General features: G+C 40.6%; 2 protein-coding genes across 2 annotated transcripts; one reads left to right on the forward strand and one right to left on the reverse strand.

The window, feature by feature from the left end:
• Positions 1-2,966: 2,966 nt before the first annotated feature.
• Positions 2,967-5,288, reverse strand: LOC122041514 (putative protein TPRXL). Its single transcript, XM_042601222.1, has 2 exons — positions 3,954-5,288; positions 2,967-3,120 (listed from the first exon to the last, which is right to left on the reverse strand). Exon 1 carries the CDS (start codon positions 5,044-5,046, stop codon positions 4,066-4,068), a length of 981 nt encoding a protein of 326 aa, XP_042457156.1. The 5' UTR covers positions 5,047-5,288; the 3' UTR covers positions 2,967-3,120; positions 3,954-4,065.
• Positions 5,289-23,932: 18,644 nt separating this feature from the next.
• LOC122043802 lies at positions 23,933-24,550 on the forward strand. The gene has a single exon (XM_042604378.1). It carries the CDS (start codon positions 23,933-23,935, stop codon positions 24,548-24,550), a length of 618 nt encoding a protein of 205 aa, XP_042460312.1.
• Positions 24,551-27,300: the final 2,750 nt, after the last annotated feature.

The raw sequence follows: 27,300 nt of genomic DNA on the forward strand, positions 1-27,300 counted from the left end.
TAGAGCGTCCTAGTATAGGTAGAGATTTTTATTATTTTTATTTATATTTTTCACTTGAGGGGTAAGCCAATTAAATTTTATGTTTAAGATTTAGACATTGAATTATCGCATTTAAACTAAAAAAAAAATAAGTCTCACAGGATATAATATATAGTATTCAGGGTGTGCATTTTTTTTTTTAGGATTTAAGAAATTTAGGATATATATATATATTTTGTCGTGGGTTGATCGAACAAACAAAGAATAGTTTACTTTAAGAGAACAAGCATGCATTTTTTTACGAATTGAAATGAACAATCAAGACCGCAAGTTCGATAGGTAAAAGCATAATGCGACGGATTAAAAGAATAACCTAGTTTTTTCAGGTTGAACAACCGACACGGCTAGTTCAATCAGTAAGATCATGTGCCGGCATGACACGATCTGATTTTCAAAACAATGTTGGCGATGATGGCAACAATAAAGCAACACAAAGTGGTGGTTGTGGGAGATGAGATGGCAACAATGGCAGGCAAAAAGTGAAGAGGTGAGGCAGCATAGGGATCGGGTTGTGTCCTCGGTTGCTGCAGCGCTACTTGTTCTAGTGAGGAAAAGAAGAAAAAGGCATGTAGCTTTTTCTTCCATGGCTGATGAGGCAGAGATGGATCTAGCTGTGGTGGTGGATCATCCTGTCAAACCCTAACAATGGCAGCAGTGGGACCATGTCTCATCAGCATATCTGATGAGGAGGTGAAAGAAAACAATTGCAGCAAAAGGCGAAGCCCTCGCCCCCAGGGCCCCCACCGACCGGAACCACGGCCATCGTGAGGGAGGTAAATCGCAGCACCCGAGCTAGTATGGGACGGACCGGGTGGGATACAGGGATAGGAGATTTATTCCCCCGCTGCCACTGAATTTCGATCCGGCGGCCTCATTGCAGCAACTCCCGTCCCATACCGGCTCGGATGACCCACGGGGTCGGAGGTGAAAGAAAACAAGGTTAGATAGATAGTGTTGTGGCCTGAGACCGTCGATGAATGAGTTGCTGAAATCTTGAAGCTTAACCTAGATGCTAAACATTTCTAAGTTCATAAATGTCCCAATTCCTTAGTGACCTGAATGAATCATAAATGGTCATGTGGAGGGTTTAGGGTTTGCCTCTCTTGAAGCTGGCAACTGTGGAGTGCAAAGTCAAATGTGATATGAATTGCTGTGTGAGGTCCACTAGCGTTCAGCTTCCACATTCAAACAGGGGGACCAAATGTCGACATCTCACTACATGTGTTGGTGAAATTAATGCTAAAATCTCTAAAAGAATTAAAAAGTTATAAACTGTTGTATAAAAAAAACATTGAATATTGAAATAAGCAAATTTTTGAAGAAAATGGAAAATAATAATAATAATAATAATTTAAAAGACGTCTACAGGACAACTACACCATGATGTACTTTTAGCATGCATGAGCCTCGACTTCTTATTCACCTTCTATTGAAGAAATATTATGTTATGTAGATGGGATGTATTACTTACCATATGTGTTGACTGTTGAAGAAGCAGATACTCTGGAAAAGAATTTGGGTCAATTGCTTGCATGTAATTGTTTGACTTACTTTACATAATTTAAGAAGAGTCTAAGATCTATTTGTTTCATAAAGGTTTCTTTTCCCAACTTTTATGTTCCATTTCACTTAAAATATATATTAAATTTGAAGAGAACTTGATTTCCTCTCACCCCTCTGTCGTCCTCAATCTAACTACACAGGTATAATATATATTTTATGTGAGACAATTGGATGCTTACTTAAACGAAGATCTGGAGACCTTTGTCACTAGCAATAATAAATGATCAACGAAAGTTACTGCACTTAAATTAAATCAGCAACTTTAAAGTCTTATATCAAAGAATTAATAAATATCCCAAGCATTTAAGATAGATATTGTCTTTTCTGATTCAGAAACCTAGCTAGTGAACCTACAGTACTACAATAACTCGTAGGAATGGGCCTAGTCTAACCTAATTCCTCGATTCACAAAATGAAAAGCAAAAAAGAAAAAAAGATTAAAAAAAATGCATGAATCATGCAGTGGACCAGGGCATTATCAGAGATAAAGCATCTGATTGTATATTATAAATGTCAGTGCAGAAAAGAAATGAAGATAATGATAGGATTCTTTGGCGATACCAGTCAAATGATTTGGGCGAAGAGAGGACATAGAAGTAGGGACAAGAGAAGAGACAAGGATCCATGTAGCTTCTCAGTCTGCTGGTCGCAGTCATTATGCCCATTTTGACTTTGTAGCAGTGCTATGTTGTGAGCACTGAGTGACCAGCTAGCTATTTGTTCAACCACACTCACCACCCCTGGCCCTCATATGCTGCATCACAATCCAATGAATTTAAGCCTACCAACCAACCAAGAACCCTAAAAAGAAAACCACCAACCACATCCTTTTTATATACATCCACAGTTGTTTTATTGCCTCGGCCAGCTTAGAGCAGAGGTCTGATACAATTGGAGTATTCATCCAATTCCTTAGCACCACCCATGTATAATACTGACACTTGGCCATTGAAAAAGGTTTCTAAATGTAACCAAGCCCAATATTTGGATCCACAATTGGGAATCTGAAACATGAGACTTATTGCAGGTTATATTGATATCGTATATGCTTGACTTATAGAGAACGATAGTGCGAACATGAGATGGTATGTGGGATCACAAGCAATGAGTAGAAACTTTGTTTGATCTTTACAGAGGTCTCTAAGAGCCTCTGTAGCTTTCACAGAGAGATTAACAAAAGGAGTCACACGCCCTCAGTCCCTTCTATGGTGAAACTAAGTTGGACACCTCAACCCTACACTATGGTTCATTAATATATACAATCAACTTCTGACCACTTTGAATGAGTAGAATCTTGATGAAGCATGCATAACTATCCACCTTGAACGAGTCACTTCAACTTCAGATGAACTAGCTAGATCCACACCCAGCTGTTAAACTCAGCTACATCGCATCCACATCGGGCATGCTAAGTTGATATGTGGTCTAGCTCGACCAAAGTGCTACCACCTCAGAGACCAAAATGAGTTCTAAAATAATCAACCTCATCCAAATTCAATACTACTTATACCCATACACCTGCAAATCAAGTCCTAAATGGAAATCTAAACCATATTAATTAGTAGGCAATCGGGAGACTCTATAATCATGTTAAAGGTTTTTGGTTGGCGATAACTCAGTTTATATAGCAGTACAAGTTCTTAACTCAACCTATCATTTTCAATTCCTAGCCTTTTCTGCTTCACATTTTCAAAATAAATAAGAAAAAAAATAGTTTTATTCGGTGTGCTCAGGAGGCAGGTTTCGGTGAAGAATATTGAGTGCGACTCTGTTATATCTAAATAATGGCTTCTGTGTCATTAATTCATTATGGTATTGACAGATGAAGAATGAATGTATGGTAGTGCATGGATATTTATATTTATATCGGCAATGCTATTGTTTTCTAGGCTTGATATAATCAATAAGTTAGCTAGATAATGTAAAGGCAAAATGAAACATCACGCTGATGAGGTTAATCAATGAGCTGCTATCTCTGACAAAAGGCAAAAAAGAACAGGAAGAGTAGGTGAAACATTTGCCAACCAAAATCACATCACAAAACAAGAAAAAAGATAATATAAAGGAAGAAAAATGTTCATTTCATCACTGTCCATAATGTGATATTTATCAGGAGATTATATGTAAAATGATTGATTGGTTCGATTGCATGATTAATTGCACCATGAACGTCCATAGTTTCCATAGCTGGCTTGTGCGAAGAAATCGCACGAAGAATTATTCATATCGGAGAAGAAAACCAACGAATAAAACGGAATCCCGTTGTTTTCGACGTATAAAAACCGACATAAACCGAAAAGAGAGAGAGAGAAGAGAGGACGAGAAGTGATCAATGATAACGTAACGCGTACCGGTATATACATGAGAGGAGAGAAGCGGGAAGGGCGTAACAAAAGCAACGAGCGCCTCTTCTCTTCGTCAAGCTAAATTACCTCTCCAAATGAAATCCCTAATTTTAATCGATCAATCGGACGAAGAACGAATCCACGATGGCTCTGCCGCGTTGTCGCTGTTCCTTCCGGCCACCTCCGCCTCTGGTTTTTCCCCGATGACTCGTTCCGCCACCGGCGCGGCCGGCGAGGCGTAGGATGGCTTGCAACTCCCGGCCACGCTGATGTGTGGTCGCGAGACGCCGGCGCCAGAGAAGTCGACGCCGGCCCAGTTGGAGGTGGCAGGGTCGGGGACGAAGAGCGCCGGAGGAAGGGCCGCGAAGTCGTCGGAGGCGAAGAAGGTTGGTGGGATCGGTGGGTGGAGGAGAGAGTGGAGGTTGGGCGGGAGTTGGTTAGAAATAGGGTTAGATAGGGCGGCGGAGGCGGAGGTGGAGGCGGTGTTTGTTAGGTTTAGAGAAGGGGGAAGACTAGGAGGATTGGGAATGGGATTGGTGAAGGAGGGAGGCGAGTGGGGCTTGTGGAGGAAGGGGCGGAGGAGGAAGGGTGACGCAGCGGCAGAGGAGGAGGAGGAGGGGTGGAGGAATTGGTCGATGCGGGGGCGGAGGAAGAGGGAGGAGGAGACGGAGGGGGCGGCGAAGGGGGCGGCTGGGATTCCGGTGAACTCCTGGACCATGGCGCGGAAGTTGGAGGTGTCCGTCGTGAGCACCGTGGTGGGGGCTCGGCGCGAGGCGCGGGAGCGCTTCCTCGAGTTCCGCGGAGGCGGAGCCGCCGGGGGATCGGCCTGCGCCTCCACCTCCGCGGTTGAAGGTTGGCTTCCTGAGGCAGAGGGGAGGTGCGGAGCCGGGGAGGAGGAGGAGGAATCATGGTAGAAAAGGGAGTAGTAGTCGAGGAAGTGAGAACCTACGGAGGAAGAGGGGGGCAGCGGAGTCGGAAGCGCGACGCCGGAGGGGGAGGCGGATGTGTGGAAGAAGGCGGAGAGGGAGTCGACGTCTTCGCTGCCGCCTCCTCCGCCGCCGGAGGAGGAGTGGAGGCTACTGGTGTTGCCGGAATCCATAGCAAATGGTACTCAATTTCTATCTATCTTTTTCTGGAAATTTATTTAAATTTCAGAGTGATTTAAGTTGATGGAGAAACAAAGAAGACATGGCATGGAATAATAATAATAATAATAATAATAATAATATTAGAAGATGAAGAAGAAAAAACAAAGAAGCAGGAAAGAAAGCCGGAAGCTGGGGAAGAGAAAAAGTGGAAACTCTTTCTCCATTGGGATCAATAAATACGCAGCATAGAAAGAATATAAATAAATAAAGAAAGAAAGAAAATGGCAAGAGGCAGCTTTGCTAAAATGAATGAATGAATGAATAAATGAATAAATACAATAATTTAGAAATAGATGAATGGGCCGATGACATTGGTTGGGTGAAGGTGGGCTCAGGGAACAAGGATGAGATTATTTATTGGCAATGCAAAAGCTAGTTAGTTGATTAAATGTGTGGTTGGTTGGTAGGAATTATCCTACTCCAACTCTCTAAGAATGTTTATGGAATCATAAATGCAACTTAATGCATTTGTTTTCTCCCTTCTTGAAAAAATATTTACTGTGTATTACAGTTAAAATTCAAATCTTAAATTCTTTGATTATTGCTGAAAAGTCTAACTAACGGTTGCGCTATTGTCCTGGGACAACTTAAATGCATATTTAAAATTTATATGGTTGGCTAATAATGTGGTAGATGGGTCCAAAGTATATAGAGAGATGAGCAAGATAGATAGATGATTTAGTCAATTGAATAGTAGTATAGTTGGATGGGCTAGATTAATTAAGTAGGTCAAGTTAAGGCAGACAAATTAGATGAGCCGAGTGGACTTGGCAAATTGAGTGAGTATAAAAGTCAAACGAACAAATCATATTGAGTGGTAATTTGAGATACTGAGCAAGTTGGGTATGCGGGCAAACTAAGTAGGCCGAGTTGATCGAGTAGGTTGAGCAAACCGAATTAGACGAGAATAAGAGGATCAAACATGTTGAGCTAATTTTTCAAGTAAATGGATTAGGCGAACTCATGGTGCTAAAATGATCGAGCAGTGAATTGGGCAAACACATAGTTAATGCCAAAATGGTCAAACCATGTTACTTATGACATATTTATATTTTCCAATTAATACTAATAGTCACTGAAAAACTATCTTAGATCCAGATCAATTACCTTTACAATTAGTCGGAGCTGGGATATATACATAAATATACCCAAATGTTACCTTGCACAACTAATTTGAACATCCTTCCTAGACGACCCTCGTAACTTGGAGTGTTCAGACTTGGTCCGAGCTTCCCGAGTATTTTAGTTGTGAGAGTCGTCCAAAAAACGACATCCAACTTTATTGTGTAGAATAACATTTCCCTATATAAATATATTAATTTGACTCAATAATTAACGTACGAATCTAATCCTCCCTAACTAGATTCACAAGAATCATCATGAAAAAGAAATGTTGGAATTGAATGTCAAAATATTAAAGAGATTCCTACATTCGATCCAATAATAATACTGCTTGACCGTCATATCTTAAAATATTTTGATAGAACTAATCAAATGTTCATGTTATCAATGATATCATCAGAACTATTTGTTTTCCTAGTTTGTCGTGTCTTGATGTCAATCATCGTGAATGGTATAGGACTATTTATTTTCCCATTTTGTCATGTCTTAGATGAATAGGGTTCTATATATTAGAAATTAGTTTAACTAATTAATTGATATATAGGGATATAGATAAATTATTTTATGAATGGACTATAATAAATTAATTTTCAAATGAATAAGAAATTATTTGAGCGAAAATCAAATTGACTTAAATAGATTTGTTTTTTATTTATTTTTTTATTATATTTTTAGTTGACATCAAATATTCAACTCTTCCAATCGACTAATCTCATGAATGAGCGGTCGAATCCTATAAAAATTTTTCATCGACCATTAAAATAAATCTGAAAATCCACATGAAGATCATCCATTTCTCATTGGAGAAAAAATATATAGTCTAACCATTGCCAGATGACCTAAAACTAATAGTTTTGTGATATCCTACAAAGAGTTCAAGATGATTAAATTGAGTTTACAATCAAATTCAATCGGCTTGGATTTAATAGTCAAAATTGATTGAGAAGCAAAAGCTCCTCAATCAATAAAGGCAATGCATGTTGATTACGCATAAAAGAATATTTGTTAAAGTGATCATCTACTCTTTAAAGCATTGAAAGTTCATTAGGAATTAAAATTTGGAGGGTTCATTTTTAATTAAAGATCTTTATATCTTGAAAAATAATTGCCAATAGACCATAAACACTGGGTGGTTAAACCCTCACCTCGATCTTATAATAATTCGAGAAGGTGTGTTCATTATCCGAAGGAGTATCTTTAGGCCTGGACAACGATCACTACCAAAAAAAAATCACGATTAGCGATCGAATATTGGTCGTTAATCGATTGCTAAATATATTTAGTGATCGATTAGAGTTTAATAATTTTAGTTGCACATATATGGTCATCAACATTATTTAGTGATGAAAATTAAATTTCCATAGGTAATTAGGGATGGAACTAAACTTTCGTCATTAAACTTAACGATGAAAATTGAATTTCGTTGCTAAAGTTAGTGCCGGCATTATTTTTCCATCACAATTTTAGCGATGGAAATTATTTTTTCGTCATATTTATGAGGGATATAATTCATCATCCATTATTAGATATTTTGAGTCTTTAACATGTGATTTGTTTACTATAAGATTTGCAGATTGCCACTTTGATAAATAAATTTTCAATGTTAGGGGCAAAGTTGTATCCTAAAAAATAATGAAAAATTTGTTGGAATGAAAAAAAACATTATCTCATTTTGATTCCTACAACAATCAATGTGGATAAAAAGTGGAAAAAATCGTTCACTTGCAAAGAATTGCAAACCAATTGTCTAATGCTTTTGTTAATACCAAAATTGTGACAAAGGCATATATATACCAGTAGAGTATATTCCAATAAAAATTGATGTCCTTACAGGACCATCTATTACTCACCTACAAATGTATCTAAAATACGATAGAAGCATGATCGACCAATTTGCATAAAAGACATTATACCTTGAAAAGAAAGATACAAGAAAAAGAAGAATCAAAAGCTTTAGAAGAAGTAATTCCAGATGATACAATAAAAGAAATCAATGAATCAGATGTGAAAAATGTTATTCCTGAAGAATCACAGTTACATGGAACTAATGAGATTTTGATAAATTACTTAATATCTCATAAAATATGGGTAATGAGATTTTGAAATAATACAACTAGAGATGATGTTTTTTCTTTCAATATGACCCTTGACATCGTGCAAGGTAATGAAGATCCCGAATCACAAACTACTAAAGATTATAAAGAAAGAAATAACTGACCAAAATGGAAGACAACTATATAGACTAAATTAGAATCTCTAGAGAAATATAAAGTCTTTGGGCCCGTAGTTTGAACACCTAAAGATGTAATCGCAGTAGGCTATCAATAGGTGTTTGTACAAAAAAAGAATGAAAATAGTGAAATTGTTAGATACAAGGTGTGGCCTGATAGATCAAGGTGTGACCTGATATTTGGCAAGAAGTCCAGCTGGATCTCTGGGACCTGGCAGCTGGGTTTGCGGACCTAACAACTGGCAAGAAGACTTGGTGAGTCAAAAGGCAAGTCTAGTGGCTGTAAATGGTAAGTGAATGTAAGTCACTAAAGGAGAGTGATCCAGTGAGGACGAGTCTCGGTGAGATTATAGGCGTGGTCTAGCTTAAAGCCATTTCGGATGTCTAAGCCAAGACCATGACTAGATCCTGGTCTTGGGAAGACAAGATCTAATTAATAATATCATTTTATAAATGTGCTAACACTGTTTTACAGGTTATTTTTTATTATTGGGCTAATATGAACTTGCCGGGTTAAATGGCAAAAATTAGCATTGGATGAATAGTATTTGAGGTGCCTCGGAGATGCGCAGAGACACCTCATAACAGTGCTTGGAGGTGCCCTGGACCCAGCGAAAGCGCCCGCTTGCAGATCTGTGCGAAGGCACCCTGAAGTGAGCGAGAGGTGCCTCGGAGGTGCATTGAAGGTGTCTCAAAGTGCTTGGAGACATCCTCGCATGAATAAAAACCGCAAGAATCAGAGTTGATAAGCAACTGAAGATTATGCTATGAGATTTGAGGTTAGAGGCACCTCAGATGAGATTAGAGGTGCCCTCAACATCTTTTAAAAATTGGTTTCGGCCAGCCTTAATGCATCATCCTTCATACAAACTTAAACGATCCTTCTACTTCTCCGACAACATGTAAACTGCTCTACTACTTTGCTACTGCTCTGCTACATCCAATCGCTGCCGACAAACCTAGTGGGTCAAAAGGCAAGTCAGGCTACAAATGGGAAGTAAAGGTAAGTCACTGGAGGAGAGTGATCCAGTGAGGATGAATCTCGATGAGACTATAGGCGTGGTCTAGCTTAAAGTCATTTCGGATGTCTAAGCTAAGACCATGACTAGATCCTAGTCTTGGAAAGATAAGATCTAATTAATAATACTATTTTATAAATGTGCTAACATTATTTTGCAGGTTATTTTTTGTTATTGGGCTAAAATGAACTTGCAGGGTTAAATGGTAAAAATTAGGCTTGAATGAACAGTATCTGAGACACCTCAGAGGTGCACAAAGATGTCTCAGAACAGTGCTTAGAGGTACCCTAGACCCAGCGGAAGCGTCTACGTGCAGATCTGCGTGAAGGCACCCTAAAGTGCACTAGAGACGCCTCGAAGGTGCATTGGAGGTGCCTCAGAGCGCTTGGAGGTGCCTTCGCGCAGATAGAAATAGCAGGCATTGGAGCTGATAAGCAGCCGAAGATTATGCCAAGAGATTTGAGGTTGAAGGTGCCCTTAACACCTTTTAAAAATAGGTTTCGGCCAGCCTTAATGCATCATCCTTCATACAAACTCAAACAATCCTTCTGCTACTCTGACAACATGTAAACTGCTCTACTACTTTGCTACTGTTCTATTACATCCGATCACTGCTGGCAGACCGACCTCAACACATGAATGCATCCGGATCTCCATCTTTTCATGTTGGTAACACTTTTAGTATTATTTCTTTTATATATTTGCAAAAGAAAAGTATAGGGTTGTTACACTTTTCTTCTTCTTTTGTATTCAATTACTCTACCAGGAGTTTACCGATAGAAAATTTAATGGATTGTCCATCAATAGGTCCAAGGGACCTGGGTCTTGAAGTAAGAGTCTCCGAAGGCTCCAAACCAAATAAACCGATTGTGTCTTCATTTTTTTCTCGCCATAGTTTATTTTTTTCTGCTACGTACTTAATTTCAAAACAAAATAAAGTTTTTAAAATCACGTGATTCACTTCCCCCCTTTCACATGCATCGGTCCTACATATATAGTTCACTTGATAGTGATATATATATATATATATATTCCTGAAGGATTTAAATCACCAGAAACAAATGATGCAACCCCCAAGACTATGTTCTCATTAAAGTTACAAAAATCATTATATGAATTAAAGTAATCGGGGCGTATGTGGTATAATCGTCTAAGTGAATACTGTTAGACCCCGTGGTTGTTTTAATGTGATCAACCAAATTGGTTAGTTCTTGTTTTGTGTTTGATCCCTGTGTTTGAGTGTGCAGGAGCTTAGGAGCGCAGGAAGTCGAGCGGAAGACGCAGCTAGCAAGAAGGACGACACGGGAAGGGAGCCGACGAGCTCGGTGCGTCCGAAGGATGAGAGAGCTGCGGAAGAGTACACCGGTGGGCGAGAAGAACATGTGCGACGTTCGAGGGACGTTAAGCCGGGGAGGAAGGCTGCTCGAGGAGAAGGCCGGAAACTGAGTTCGAGTGAGCCTATTTCGGTTGGCCAGAATCACCCAAAAGGACGGAACTTCGGAAGTTGAAGCAAAGAAGAAAACGAGCTGGAAAGGCAGCTCAAGGCGCCTTCATCATGGCTTGAAGGCGCCTTCACCTTGAAGGTGCCTTCAAGGTTTGATGAAGGTGCCTTCATCCCGGTCAAAACGTCCATTGTCGACCGGATAGAGTTTTATCTGTTCACTCGACCTGAGGCGCCTTGGACCTCAGTTGGAGGCGCCTTAGACCTACGGGATAGACTTTCCAGGAGCTATAAAATGACCCATGGACCTAGGAATTAATCATCAATTGTTCAATTAACTCTGTAATCATTTCCTAGCAATAGTTCTGAGCTGTTAAAGTGTAAAAGGTTTCTCCACCTTTAGTAAAGGAGACTTTTTCTAGTGCGCTTTTCATCGCCCTGTATTAACAACGCTCTTGGTTGTAACCAGGTTAACTGCTGAGTCTCGATTTCATTTCTATTTCTTTATTTCAATTATCTTATTATTGTTATTGCACTTTTGAGTTGAAAGATCCGAGGAGGGTATATTTTATTTTTTTTTAAGCAATTCACCCCCCTCTCTTGCCAGCCTCCGCTGCACCTACAATTGATATCAGAGCCAGACCGCCTCAGAAGGACTAATTGTCGACTGAAGTACGAAGATCAAGAAGATGGCCGGAACAAGCATTCATCCCCCGAAGTTCGACGGAGACTTCGCGATGTGGAAATGTCGGATGAAGGTATTTTTTAAAACCGACTTCGATATTTTACTAACTATGAAATATGATTTTGAAGTTTCGAAAGACAAAGAAGAGCATCAGTGGAGCAAGAAGGAGCAAGTCAAGTTTGTCGCCAACGGAAAGGGAGAATTCCACCTGCTTAGCGTGCTGCCACCACAAGAGGTAAGTCGGATCGGAAGCTATGATTCCGCAAAAGACCTCTGGGAAAATTCCTGGAGCTTCACGAAGGTACATACGAAGCGAAACTTGCAAAACGCGATATCCTTCGGACTCAACTTACGAACATCCGGATGAACCAAGGCGAAAAGGTAACGCAACTCCAAGCAAGGATTATGGAGCTAATAACTCAACTAAGCAACCTTGGAGAACAAGTAACGAACCAGGACTCGATCCGGTACGCGCTCAACGCCTTCCCCAGAATTCCAGAATGGGTGTCCTTAGTAGATGCATACTACATCTCTAAGGATTTCGAGGTAAGTACTTTACAAAATTTGTTTTCTACTTTTTAACTTCACGAATCTCAAGTTGCAAAGCCCAATGGAGTAGAGAAGACTAGTCAGAACATTGCCCTAAAGACAAGAATAAACAGTTCTGGCTCCGAAGCCTCGATCGACGAATCCTAAGCTGCATTAATGGTAAGACGATTTAATAAGTTTTTTAAATCTAACAAATTTAGATCGCAGTCGAGTAAACATCATCAAAAGAGAAGGACAGTCCGTTGCTACAATTGCAACGAAGAAGAGCACATCAAGGATGACTGCCTAAATTGAAGAACAAGCAGAAAGAAAAGGAAAAGGTAAAGTACAAGAAGCCAGAATCCTCCAGATACAAGACCCTGAAGGCCACGTTCTCAGACTCATCCTCCGAGTCAGACATCGAAGAATTCTCGGGGTTAGTGCTAATAGCTAACCATCAGCTGGAAGAAGAGTCAAGCTCAGAAATGAGCATAGATGAAGAGGGAGGAACATCAGAGGAAGAAAGCTGTAGTGAAGGGGGAGCATCACCAAGTCAGGTAAGTAAGGTATGTAATCTAACCCCCGACTCAGTCCTTTCAATTTATTAAATCTCTTTCTAAAGATTTATTCAAATTAGAAAAGAGAATGCTGACTTAAATAGAATTTTAGATAAATTAAAATCAGAAAATGATAATTTAAAATTAGAAATTTTAAATTTAAAAACTGATGCATGTTTTAAAATAAATGTTTTTCAAAAGTCAAAATTTAGAATTTATAAAAAATTAAACTGGTATGTTAAACATCATCAAGGTCAACTTAGGAAATTTTTCAAGAATTATATACCCCCTAAGTTTCTGATTAATCCAGTAGGAAGGAACCTCTATTGGGTTCCAAAAGCTTTATTACACTAAATTTATTTTATTATTAAAGTTTCCAGCAAGAAAACTAAACGTTAATATTTCTCTATGAGGCTTTGTCTAAGGAAGTGGTTGTTGCTCCAATAACCAAGAAGGCCTAGTGCCTCGCCACGACCTGGAAGCTGAAATATTGAAATAAAATGTTTAATTAACTTTCTGAAAAAACATTAAACTAGAATTAAATAATGTTTTGAAAGTTTGTCAAACATTGTCTTTAAAAATCTTCAAAATTTTTACTTAGAATTAAAAAAAAATCAGCTTACTTAGAAATTCCTTTTCTGGAAAATTCTAAAAATTCATTTTAGATTTTTGTTAAATTCTAAAAATTCAATTTACTTAGAAATTTTATCTAGTAAATTCCAAAAAGTCATTTAACTTAGAATTTTTTTTTTCAAAAAATTTATTTTAGTTAGAAATTTTTTTTGGAAAATTCTAAAAATTCATTTTGCTCAGAAATTCTTCTAACTTAAGAATTTGCTAAATATTTTTTAAAATAAATATCATATTCTCTTATTATTACCTCATTTTTGCTGTGATCAAAAGGGGGGAGAAAGATATAAGTTTAAGGGGAGAGAATTTTTTTTTATTACTCTGAGTTTTAAAAAATTCTGTTTAACTCTTAATTAAATAGTTACAATTTTATTTAATTGCAAATTTATGCTTAAAAATGTTAGTTTAGAAATTTTCTTTAAATTACTATTTGTCTATTTTCACCCTAACTTTAATTTGGGTTGATGCACATCAAAAAGGGGAAGATTGTTAGACTCCGTGATTGTTTTGATGTAATCAACCAAGTTGGTTAGGTCCTGCTTTGTGTTTGATCCATATGTCTGAGTGTGCAGGATCTTAGGAACGCAGGAAGTCGAGCGGAAGACGCAGCTAGCGAGAAGGACGGCACCGGAAGGGAGCCGATGGGCTCGGTGCATCCGAAAATATTCCAGTAAAAATTAATGTCCTTGCAGGACCATCTATTACTCACCTACAAATGTATCTAGAATACGATAGAAGCATGGTCGACCAATTTACATAAAAGACACTATACCTTGAAAAGAAAGATACAAGAAAAAGAAGAATCAAAAGCTTTAGAAGAAACAATTCCAGATGATATAGTAAAAGAAATCAATGAATCTGATATGAAAAATGTTGTTCCTGAGGAATCACAGTTACATGGAAATAATGAGATTTCAATAAATTATTTAATATCTCATAAAATATAGGTAATGAGATTTCGAAATAATACAACTAGTGATGATGTTTTTTTCTTTCAATATGACTCTTGACATCGTGCAAGGTAATAAAGATCCTGAATCACAAGCTACTAAAGATTATAAAGAAAGAAATAACTGGCCAAAATGGAAGACAACTATACAGACTAAATTAGGATATCTAGAGAACCGTAAAGTGTTTAGGCCCATAGTTTGAACACCTAAAGATGTAATCTCAGTAGGCTATCAATAGGTGTTTGTACGAAAAAAGAATGAAAATAGTGAAATTTTTAGATATAAGGTGTGACCTGATAGATCAAAGTGTGACCTGATATTTGGCAGGAAGTCCAGTTGGATCTGTGGGACCTAGCAACTAGCCGAAGTCCAATTAAGTTTGCGGACCTAACAACTGGCAAGAAAACTTGGTGGGTTAAAAGACAAGTCTAGCAGTTGTAAATGGTAAGTGAAGGTAAGTCACTGAAGGAGAGTGATCCAGTGAGGACGAGTCTCGGTGAGACTATAGGCGTGGTCCAACTTAAAGTCATTTCGGATGTCTAAGCTAAGACCATGACTAGATCCTGATCTTGTGAAGACAATATCTAATTAATAATGTCATTTTATAAATGTATTAACACTGTTTTTAAAGTTATTTTTTATTATTGGGTTGTGTGAAGGCGCCCTGAAGTGAGCGAGAGGTGCCTTAGATGTGCATTGGAGGTGTCTCAGAACACTTGGAGGAGTCCTTGCACGGATAGAAACCGCAAGAATCAGAGTTGATAAGCAACCGAAGATTATGCGATGAGATTTGAGGTTGGAGGCGCCTCAGATGAGATTGGAGGTGCCCTCAACACCTTTTTAAAATAGGTTTCGGCCAGCCTTAATGCATCATCCTTCATACAAACTCAAACGATCCTTTTGCTGCTCCGACAACATGTAAACTGCTCTACTACTTTGCTATTGCTCTTCTACATCCGATCACTACCGACAAACCTGGTGGGACAAAAGGCAAGTCAAGTGGCTACAAATGGGAAGTGTAGGTAAGTCACTGGAGGAGAGTGAACCAGTGAGGATGAGTCTCAATGTGGCTATAGGCGTGGTCTAGCTTAAAGACATTTCAGATATCTAAGCCGAGACCATGACTAGATCTTAGTCTTAGAAAGATAAGATCTAATTAATAATGTTATTTTATAAATGTACTAACATTGTTTTGTAGGTTATTTCTTATTATTAGACTAACATGAACTTGCAGGGTTAAATGGTAAAAATTAGCCTTGAATAAACAGTGTCTGAGACACCTCAGAGGTGCACAGAGACGTCTCAGAACAGTGTTTACAGGTACCTTGGACCCAGCGGAGGCGTCTATGCGCAGATTTGCGTGAAGGCACCCTAAAGTACGCTAGTGACGCCTCGAAGGTGCATTGGAGGTGCCTCAAAGCGCTTGGAGGCGCCCTTGCGCGGATAGAAACAGCAGGCATCGGAGCTGATTAGCAGCCGAAGATTATGCGATGAGATTTGAGGTTGAAAGCGCCCTCAACACCTTTTAAAAATAGGTTTCGGCCAGCCTTAATGCATCGTCCTTCATATAAACTCAAACGATCCTTCTACTACTCTGAAAACATGTAAAATGCTCTACTACTTTACTACTGCTCTATTACATCCGATCACTGCTGGCAGACCGACCCCAACACACGAACGCATCCGGATCTCCATCTTTTCGTGTTGGTAATAGTACTTTTAGTATTATTTCTTTTATATATTTGCATAAGAAAAATGTAGGGTTGTTACACTTTTCTTCTTCTTCTATATTCGATTACTCTATCGGGAGTTTACCGATAGAAAATTTAATGGATTTTCTATCAATAGGTCCGAGGGACCTGGGTCTTGGAGTAGGAGTCTACGAAGGCTCTGAACCAAGTAAACCGATTGTGTCTTCATTTCTTTTCTCATCATAGTTTTTTTTTTCCGCTGCGTACTTAATTTCAAAATAAAATAAAGTTTTTAAAATCACGTGATTTACCTCCCCCTTTTACATGCATCGGTCCTACATATATAGTTCACTTGATAGTGATATATATATATATATATATATATATATATATATATATATATATATATATATATATATATATATATATATATATATATATCCCTGAAGGATTTAAACCACAAGAAGAAAATGATGCACCCCCCAATACCATGTTCTCATTAAAGTTACAAAAATCATTATATGGATTAAAGTAATCAGGCCGCATGTGGTATAATCGTCTAAGTGAATACTTATTACAAGAAGCCTATACAAATAATGCTATTTGTCCATGTGTTTTTACAAAAAGGACAGAAGAAGGTTTTGCAATCGTGGCAATATATATTGATAATCTAAATCTAAATCTTATAGGGACTCCCGAAGAGCTCAACAAAATTGCTAATTGTTTAACAAGTGAATTTGAGATATAGGAAAGATAAAATTTTATCTTAAATTGTAAATTGAACATTTACTAAAAGTAATATTTGTTTATCAATGCTCATAAACAAAAAAAAACTAAAATATTTTATATGGATAATGCACATTCATTTCCTTCACAATGGTTGTTCGATCGCTTGACACAAAAAAAATCCTTTTCGTCCACTCGAAGATGGAAAAAATATTATTGGTCTAGAAGTACCTTATCTTAGTGCAATTAGTGTATTATATCATATCTTGTCAATTGCACTCACCCAGATATTGTATTTTTTGTTAACCTTCTAACAAGATATAGCTCTTCTCCAACTCGAAGATATTGGAATGGTGTAAAAGACATATTTCGTTACCTTCGTGGCACAACAAACATGAGATTATTTTAATCGATAAGGACAAATTTATATTTAGTAGGATATGCAGATACAGGTTATCTTTCAGATCCATATAAAGTTAGATCTCAAACAGATTATGTATTTACATAAGGAAACATTGCTATATCATGGAAGTTAGCAGAATAACTTTTAACAATGATATCATCAAATCACTCTAAAATCATTGCAATGCATGAAGCAGTCAAGAATGTATATGGTTGAGATTCATGATGCTACATATTCAAGAATTATGCAGACTAACAACAACTAAAGGGAGGCAATATTAAAGGGGATAGAATAAAGCATAATTTATCAAAATTCTTTTCTACACATGAACTCTAAAAGAAAAGTGATATTGATGTCTAACAAATTCATTCTAGTAATAATGTAGTTGATTTATTTACAAAAGCATTGTCGACGTCAACATTCAAGAATTGATGCATAAGATAGGGATACATCAAATAAAGAATCTTCAGTGATTAAAATCAAGAGGAGTATCTACTACTGTATTCTTTTTCCTTCGTTCAGGTTTTTTCCACTGGGTTTTATTGACAAAGTTTTAACAAGACAATATTGGATTCTCTATCAAACATCTAAGGAGGAGTGTTATAATAGACGATTGATTTAATTTGATTATTGATTGATATATCATTATACTCTTCTATATTTTTACCACTCCACCTATCATATTCAATCGTTCTACCAAACAACCCTTTTGCTACAATGGATGTTTCGTAGAATGATTGAATAAGACAATTTCCTCTCCCGTTCTCTCCAATTATCTTTTCTTCTACTATTAAATTATAACAAGGACAATTTAAGCATCTCTAACAACAGCTTTTGTCATGTGTTAATTGATCATTTTTCTTAAACGAAATTGTAATGCTGAAATGTCAAGATTAGGGTGATCAGTTAACATTATTTAGTGCAATAGGATTTAGGGAGGGAGGGAGAGAGAGGGATAGCTACAAGCAGCCAGTACACTGTTTGGTTTCGAAAGTCTTCGATAATCAAGCCACTTTGTTAACTAACTAATCTAAACTAATTCGAGTATAATGGATATCACATTCTTTGAAAAAGGTGTTTCGTTAATGGAGGATACTAAACTTCTATGATGTTGAACTAGTTATTTACTTTCTCACCTATTCACTTTCTCTTGATTATAAAGTGTTATGAACTGATGATGCATGTTAACTATAAAAGATGTAGGTTTGCTAGTTGGTATAACTAATTTGAATCTTAGTTAGAGAAATAATCTAGAAGGGGCCGAGGTTAGAGGAATTATGTGAGATCATGAGCGGAGTGGTAGGTTCAATTCCGCTAACCTGCTTGCTCAATTGAAGTGCACGGAGAGTCAAGTAGGTGCATGAGTCGTGACTTCCATTGGGGATGAAAGGTGAGTAGTTATCAAAAGGTGAACAAGGTGTGGGATTGGTTCTAACTATATGGACTTAGGTGTGGTATTTAGCTTAGAGGTTGAGACAACAACAACAAATTGGAGCTAAACTAATCGTGTCAGAGAGGATTTTAGATTATCTAAACCAGACTTGTATACGTGTTAATAGGACTATAAACAAGTCGAGTCGAGTTTTGGGTGTTCAAACTTCTTTGATAAGATAGTCGAGCTGAGTCGAGCTTAAAATGAATCAAATTTTTTAAATAATTGTTCAAGTTTGGTTTGATTTATTTTTTATGAGTTTGAGCTTGTTTGGAGCTCGGTTTGAGCTTGGTTCATTTAGATGTCATCGAACTCTTAATTCAAGCTTGGCTTGAGCTTGATTCGTTTAGATGTTATCTGATCCTGTCCGAAAATCGAAGAGATGGAAAACTGGGGATGTGGTGCTCCCGTTGACCTCCTGTGGACTCCGCTCCGACCTGCAATATATACTACGTCAGTGTCGAGCCAGGGAAGGGGTCCCCGGCGTTGGCCCTCCGACGTTCAAGTTAGTCACCGACGATGAAGTATAAGGTGGAGCAACAAGAAGACTGTAGCGCAAACAGTGAATATTGCATACCTCCGCCGATGCTTGGACCCCCCCCTTTATATAGAGCTCCTGTAGCGCACGTGCACGCTCCCCAGAGCGAGCATGCTTCCCAAAGTTTTCCTGAAAAGATTGGTCGGTAAAGTGTCTCTGACATAATACCTTAATAGGCCGAGCATATCTCTGAAGTGACAGTGGAAGCTTCCGATGTACAATCTTCTGCCTGTCCATGCCCAGTGTCGGCAGCACCAACTCCCAAAAGAATGTCGATGGATATCAGAGAGAGTGTACTGCTAGGCCGAGCGGGTTGGCCGCTCGGTCGGAATTCCGCCGCTCTGGTGCTCCGTCCGGTCGGCCAAAATCTCGCTACTTCTGTGCGGGTGTCCACTCGACCGCCATTCCACTGTGTTTATGTCGCGTTCGCTCGACCGAAATTCTACTCTGTCAATGTCGAGTCTTGATGCCCGGTCGAGCCCGGTAGCCGCTCGGTCGAAGTTAAACTATGCCAATGCTAGCCCTGCTGCCTCCCTGAGCGGGGAAGCCACTCGGTTCAGCTTCTGCACATCGTCTCTATTGAGCGTCGGTCGTTTGACTCCTCCCTCGTGTCGAACGCGGGATCGGGGCCTTCTCCCCCGGTCAGGGCATGCTTCGCCCGATCGGCCGAGGATAGTTGACCACCTTGACTTTGACCTCCACCGTGGCAGCTATCTTCTGCGAGGTGGGGCCCCTTCTCATCACCGCATCACATGTGTCCCCCTCAAGTCTAGTCGAAGGAGGTTGCAAGTCCGACTGACTAGACAATTGTCTGAGCAGTTCTCCACCCAATCGGCTTTCGACACTACTTGGTTTCTGATCGGGATGCGACCGCTCACTACCTATCGGCCAGTTGAAGCTTGTCATTTGGTCGTAGGTATGCTCCTTTAATCCGATCGGCACAACGAACATCTATACTTGTGAAATGTTTTCTTGGGTTGTCTCGGGCGAGCGCAATCCTGGCTTATGTCACACAGATTTCTGAGAAATCGTACAAATCTCTTCGCATTAAGAATAAGTGTGCCCCGTGCCCTCATTAAATGCTGACCCTGTGGTGAGGCGCCACATGTCACACCCACTGTCGCTGCACGCCTGACGTGACAGGCGAATATCCGCTGGTGATGTGACGTTTGACCCTTCAAATTTAAAGGTCAGATCTCGGCCTAGGTTTCTGTGACCTAGATCGGACGGTTCCGGTCGGCTGGCCTCAAGGCTTATAGGCCCGTGCGCATCACCGACTTTGGACACTTTGTCTTCGAGTTCTCCGACAACGCTCCATCTATACTCCGGCGATGTTCCTCCTCTCCTGCTCCTCCAACAACCTTTTTCTCGTAAGCTTCCTCCGGCGGCCTTTTTCTCATAAGCTTCCTCCCAATCGCACCTATCGTCGAGTTTTCTGGCTTTTCTTTCTGTGTTCCAGCGATAATTCTATCCGTAGGCTTCCTTTCCTTCACATCTCTTCACTATCTTTATTTTTTGTGTTGGCGAGTTCCTCACAATCATACACCTCTACCGAGTCCCGATTTTGACGCTAGCAACACTGAGAGTTTGAAAGCCTCTTTTAGCTTCCTCCCGAATATGAAGTCATTCTTCTTTCTCCTTCCGATCGGCCAAATTCTCCACTGCCTGGCTGTATTTGCTTCTTTATGGGCCATTTTACCGCCGGTCAGCAGTTTCCCATCCACCCCTTTTTCCGCCGTGTGTAAATATTTCCGAGTCTCCCTTCATCAACTAGTGTCGAACTCCTTTGGGCTGCTATACGGGGTGGTGATTCTTTTTCGCCTGCATGACATTCCCCTTACTCCCTGGCTCTTTCATTACTTTTATTATCCCAAGTCGTCCGAGCCAGGGACTTTTCTTTTCCAAGCCCAAGTGGGTTTTTTTTGATAAAATGTCGACCTCCAACAAACAGGGGAAGGAGCACTTTTTTGTGCGCTTTCCTAAGCGACTAGACTTACCAACCTTTTGGCAGCTCGACGTGGCGACCCAGCCTCCCTTAAAGAAGTACAAGAGACAATCGGACTACCTCAACGTAGCTTCGATGTTGGACGGCCAGAAGTATGACATCCACAAGCTGCTGCTGGAGGGTGTCCTCTATATCTTCGGCTTGAGTCCGATCCGCACTCGACTTTTGTTCATCCTAGGTATGCGACCTCTCTACTCCTTCCTTTGATTCTAACTGATTTTTCTTCCTCTTTTACAACCGAAGTCATGCTAAGCGCACGTCTGGCCAACAAGGCGAAGCTTGCGGATGTTGCGATCAATGCAGCTGCTATGGAAGAATCGGAGAGCCGTGGCTTGCATCCAGTCGGCTCACAAGAAAAGCCGCAAGATGAGAGCGAAGCGACTCTTGTCTTGGTAAGTGCTGGAGCGACCGATGGCTCATAACCTCCTTCCGAACGGCTATCGGTTGTTCAAGTTGAGGGGCTTCTGGCTCAACCTCCTCAGCCAGTGGTGTGAGTCTTGCGTCGAATCTCGAGCTCCCAAGCACCAAATTATCATCCAAGGGTCGCTCGCCCAAATATGAGCTGATGCCCGGGTCCGTGTAGCAATGATGCCTCTGAGGGCGCTCGCGGACAACCACACTCAGATGTCTACTGAGGTAAGTTTTGCATTATCATAGTTTATTTTCGATCGATGCTTATATTCTCTTTGTTGCTTGCAGTACTGGGTGGAGAGCCTAACCATCTGCCAAAGGCTCTTATTTTTGGAGGAGAAAATGAAGAAGATGAAGTCATCAAGCGGCCAATCCTCCGCCGCTCAAGAGCATACGAATGCCGAGGTGGCTAAACTGCGGGCCGATCTGGACAAGAGCAACCAGCTCCTAGAAATTTGGGTGACGTAAGCCAGGATCGCGCTCGCCCGAGACAGCCCAAGAAAAGATTTCACAAGTATAGATGTTCGTTGTGCCGATCGGATCGAATGAGCATACCTACGGTCAAACGACAAGCTTCAACAGGCCAACCGACAGTGAGCGGTCGCATCCCGATCAGAAACCAAGTAGTGTCGAAGGCCGATCCGGTGGAGAACTGTTCATACAATTGTCCAGTCAGTCGAACTTGCAACCTCCTTCGACTAGATTTGAGGGGGAGGCATATGATGCGGTGATGAGGAGGGGCCCCACCCCGCGAAAGATAGCTGCTACGGTGGAGATCAAAATCAAGGCGGTCAACTATCCTCGGCCGATCGGGCGAAGCATGTCCCGACCGGGAGAGAAGGCCCCGATCCCGCGTTCAACGCGAGAAAGGAGTCAAGCGACCGACGCTCAATAGAGATGATGTGCAGAAGTCGAACCGAGCGACTTCCCCGCTCGACGAGGCAGTAGGGCTAGCATTGGCAGAGTTTAACTTCGGTCGAGCGGCTACCCCGCTCGACCGGGCAGCAAACTCGACATTGATAGAGAAGAATTTCGGCCGAGCAGACGTGACAAAAACACAATGGAATGACGGTCTAGTGGAATCCCGCACAGGAGTAGCGAGGTTCTGGTCGACTGGACAAGTCACCAGAGCAGCAGAATTCTGGCCTAGCGGCCAACCCACTCGGCCTAGCAGTACACTCTCTATGATATCCATCGACATCCTTTTGGGAGTTGGTGTCGCTGACACCGAGCATGGACAACCAGAAAATCGTATGGCAGAAGCTTTCACTGTCACTTCAGAGATATGCTCGGCCTGTTAAGGTACTGTGTCATGGATACTTTACTGACAAGTCTTTTCAGAGGAAACTTTGGGATGTGTGCCCGCCTTGGGGAGCATACACGCGCGCTACAGGAGCTCTATATAAAGGGGGGTCCAAGCATCGGCGGAGGTATGCAATATTCACTATTTGCGCTACAGTCTTCTTGTTGCTCTGTCTTATACTTCATCGTTTTTGACTGACTTGAGCGTCGGAGGGCCAACGTCGAGGACCCCTTCCCTGGCTCGGCATTGACGTAGTCTGCGTTGCAGGTCGGAGCGGAGTCCATAGGAGGTCAGTGGGAACGCCACATCCCCAGCTTTCAATCTCTTTGACTTTCGGACAGGATCATTATCAAACTCTCAATTCAAGCTTGTTTGATTGATTATTGAGTTTGATAATTTAAACTTATTTATTTTATTTTATTATTTATTTAACATATTAAAAAGAATTTTATTAATGAATATGATTCGTGAAAATTGATTATGAATGTTGTTCACGTACATTGTTCACCAAAGTTAATGAGCAAACTTATTTATTTATTTTAATGAACTATTCAAGGTTATTTATTTTTATTTATTTAATTTAATGAACTATTCAAGATTATTTATTTAATTAATCTTGTGTATATTAAACAAACATAAACAAATTAAATTTGTTCAGGAATAATGGGTTCATTTGCCCAAGTATTCATTTACATCCCATGTGTTAATAGATAATTTTACAAATATCGACCACGCAGATATGTAGGTCTTGCTTGCAGATTAATATTGACTACATCAATTCCTTGTAGAATTTTCGATGAAATGAAAAAGTTGGCAATGGTGACTGGAATGTTGGAGATTAAACTTTATTTTAATGTTGATAAAATTTGTGAAGATAGAAGGATGAGGTGGCAAGTTTGACCAAACTTTGTGATAGGATTGTTGAGTTGTCAAGATAGGATAAGAGTTTCGTAGAGATAGAATTTTTTTTAAAAAAATCTTGATTATTAGTGCTTATCCAATAAGCCTATAAAAATGTACCTCTTTTCAATGAATGAAGCAAGTTGTGTGTTTTGTTTTATTCTCCTCCTCTCCACGTAGAGATTCTTCACCTCTTCCACATTTTCCTTCTATAATCTTTTTTTCTTCTCCAATAATTCCTTTTCCAACAAAGAGGTATCAGAGCCATGTCGATGCTTCCTATCTCTCGTCTTGTTGATTTGAAGTATGGCAATTGGAGTATCCAAATGAGTATCTTACTGGAGAGCAAAGGCTTGTGGGATATTGTTGAAAGAGGCTATAAAGCGCCTCAAGAAGGAGTCGACCAAACGGAGGCAGAAAAGACGACAATGGCGGAACAAAAGAGAAAAGATAAAAAAACTCTTTTCTTTATTTATAAAGCTCTTGATGAAGCTACTTTTGAGAATGTAGCCGAAGCTACAACTTCCAAAAAGGCATGGGAGATCCTACAAGTAGCATACAAAGGTGATGAAAGAGCAAAAAGTATTCGCCTTCAAATCCTGAGAGGGGAATTTGAATCGTTGGAGATGAAAGAGTCCGAAAATGTATCAGACTACTTTACAAGGGTATTGGTTATTGTCAACCAATTGAGAAGAAATGACGATAACATTGAAGATAGTCGCGTCGTAGAAAAAATTCTACGATCGTTGGAACCAAGGTACGACTATGTAGTTGCGGCTATAGAAGAATCAAAAGATGTGAAAGAAATGAAGGTGCAAGAATTATTAAGCGCTCTACAATCTCATGAAGCAAGAATGCAAAGAAGAAGGAGAGAGCCTATGTAGCAGACTTTACAAACCAAGCTCACCATTATTGACTAGAAAGAAGAGTCAAAGACCGAAGGTTCGCAAGAAAATGACGGTGGTCGTGGTAACTTCCGTGGACGTAGCCGAGGTAGAGGCCGTGGCAGGGGCTTTGCTCGAGGCCGAGGAAGAAGTAAAGACAACAATCAAGGTAGAGACCAGAGGTATGACAAAAGAAATGTAAGATGTTATACTTGCAACAAATTTGGTCATTATGCAACGGAATGCCGCTCTAACAATGTGCAAGGGAATGCTAATTACGCGTCAAAAGAATGTTGGTGCAACATCCCTCAGGTCAAGGTTGACCTGGGTGACCAAGCTGAGTCTTGGTTTGAGTTTAGATGTTTGACAATAAGAAATTAATTGAAGAAGAGTCAAGTAGGTCAAGGTTGACCGGATACTTGACAGGGAAGTCCTGGTGAGTGAAGCCAGGCAGAAGGAAAACCCTAGTGAGTGAAGCTAGGTGAAAGTCCTAGTGAGTGAAGCTAGGTGAAAGTCCTGGTGAGTGAAACCAGGTGAAAACCCTAGTGAGTGAAGCTAGGTGAAAGTCCTGGTGAGTGAAGCCAGGCAGAAGGAAAACCCTAGTGAGTGAAGCTAGGTGAAAGTCCTGGTGAGTGAAGCCAGGTGAAAGCCCTAGTGAGTGAAGCTAGGCAGATGGAAAACCCTAGTGAGTGAAGCTAGGTGAAAGTCCTGGTGAGTGAAGCCAGGCAAGGGAAAATCCAGATGGATCAAGGATGATCGGACATCTGGTGTTGGGAAGTCCAAGTAGGTCAAAGGATTGACTGGATACTTGGCACGAGGAAATACAGATAGGTCAAAGGGATTGACCAGACATCTGATGGAAGTCCAAGTAGGTCAAGGGAGTGACCAGATACTTGGCATGAATAGAAAAGTCTAAGTGGGTCAAAGGGATTGACCAGACACTTGGTGGGAAGTCCTAGCAGGTCAAAGGAGTGACCAGATGCTAGGCATGATGTACCAACAGGTCAAGGTTGACCGGATGTTGGTTTGAGAGGCTTGGAACTTGGTTTTGGGCAAAAACCAAGTGTTGGATCGATCAGTGGATCGATCCAGGAGCTGGATCGATCAGTGGATCGATCCAGGCTTCTCCTAAGCGAACAGAGAGCCTCTGGATCGATCCGTGGATCGATCAGTGGATCGATTGGGACGCGGCTGCTTCGCGCGATAAGCGCTGGATCGATCCGTGGATCGATCCAGGCGCTTTTCTAGAGCACAGAGGCGCTCTGGATCGATCCGTGGATCGATCCAAAGCCTCCCCGATCGATTGGGAACATTCGAATCGATCGGGATCCGACCGTTGGCGTCGATAAAGGCCGCAGGCGTTCATTTCCTTTGGCATCTCTTCACCGTTTCATCTCAGATCTTCGCCAGCTCCTCCACAACACTCTCAAAGCTCGTGATCGCCAGTTCTTGAAGGTTCTTGGAAGCTCTCCGAGTCAAGAGGCGGATCAAAGGCAAGAAGAGAAGCTAGGGTTAGGGTTTTCTGCATTCATTGTAAGCTTTGTGCTTGTATTTTGTTTCCCTTTCCTTCTTCTTGTACCGAGAGTCTTGTAGGGCTTCTCCGCCCTCGGTAGTTACCGAAAAGGAGTGTTTCATAGTGGAGGGTGCGTGCGTGGTGTGGATCCTTGGATTAGTCACCTCCTTTGGAGGTGGATACCAAGTAAAATCCTAGTGTTAGCGTGGTTGTATTTGTTTCTGTATTTTCCGCTGCATATTCTTGAAGAAACAAGCAACGCCAAGCACCGAGCGAACGCGACGAGCTATTCACCCCCCCTCTAGCTACTTTTGGTCCTAACAAGTGGTATCAGAGCGAGGCCGCTCTTCACCGGAATCATCGCCGGAAGGGTCAAGCATAACAAGAAAAGCTAGAGGGTGAAGAAGTTGAAGCAAAAATTGTCAAAGTCAAAGATATCAAAAAGCTCAACTTCAAGATGCAATTCCAAGATGGACTCGGATTCGACACGAGGGTGGCTCCACCATACACTTCTACGAGTTTCGATTCTTGGAAATCAAGAATCGAAAATTTTCTTATGATGGAGATAGAGCAATGGTTTGCTCTTATGGAAGGCTTCAAGGCTCCAAGAAATTCAAAGGGCAAAGTTCTAAAGAAAAGCAAATGGAGCCCGGAGCAAGTCCAAAGGTGCGAGGCAAATGACAAAGTGACCAAGCTTTTGGTCAATTTATTGCCAAGCACCATTCTTTGCAAAATTGGAGAATTTGAAGATGCAAAGGAACTTTGGAGCAAATTGGCTAAGCTTCATGAAGAGATCCCCTCCACTGTACAAGATCATGAAGAATCCAGAGAGGGTGACTCTTTGGAGCAAGACCAAGAGGAGGACTCCGAGGTTGAGAGATGCTCAACCTCCGAAGAAGAGGAAATCCAAGAAGCTTCATCCTCAAGGGAATGCACCGAAGGGAACAAGGAGGGAGCATACTCCTTGTTTCATGTTCAAGATGATGAAGCCTTCACCTCTAGGATTGAGGGGGAGCAATTTTTGGTGACGCCGGATCAAGAAGAAGGAGAAGCTTCTACATCCGGGTCAAGTGAAGAAGAAGAAGATGGTGCCACCTCCGAAATTCAAGAAATATCAAATGGAGGAGCAAGTGTCATCTCTATACAAGAAGGTATAAATGTTTTAATTAAAAATAAAAATCATATAATATGTTTTGAGTGTAGGGAAAGTGGGCACTACAAGAGCAAATGCCCTAAA

This window comes from Zingiber officinale, chromosome 2A, assembly GCF_018446385.1.
Source record: "Zingiber officinale cultivar Zhangliang chromosome 2A, Zo_v1.1, whole genome shotgun sequence".
Lineage (NCBI taxonomy): Eukaryota > Viridiplantae > Streptophyta > Magnoliopsida > Zingiberales > Zingiberaceae > Zingiber > Zingiber officinale.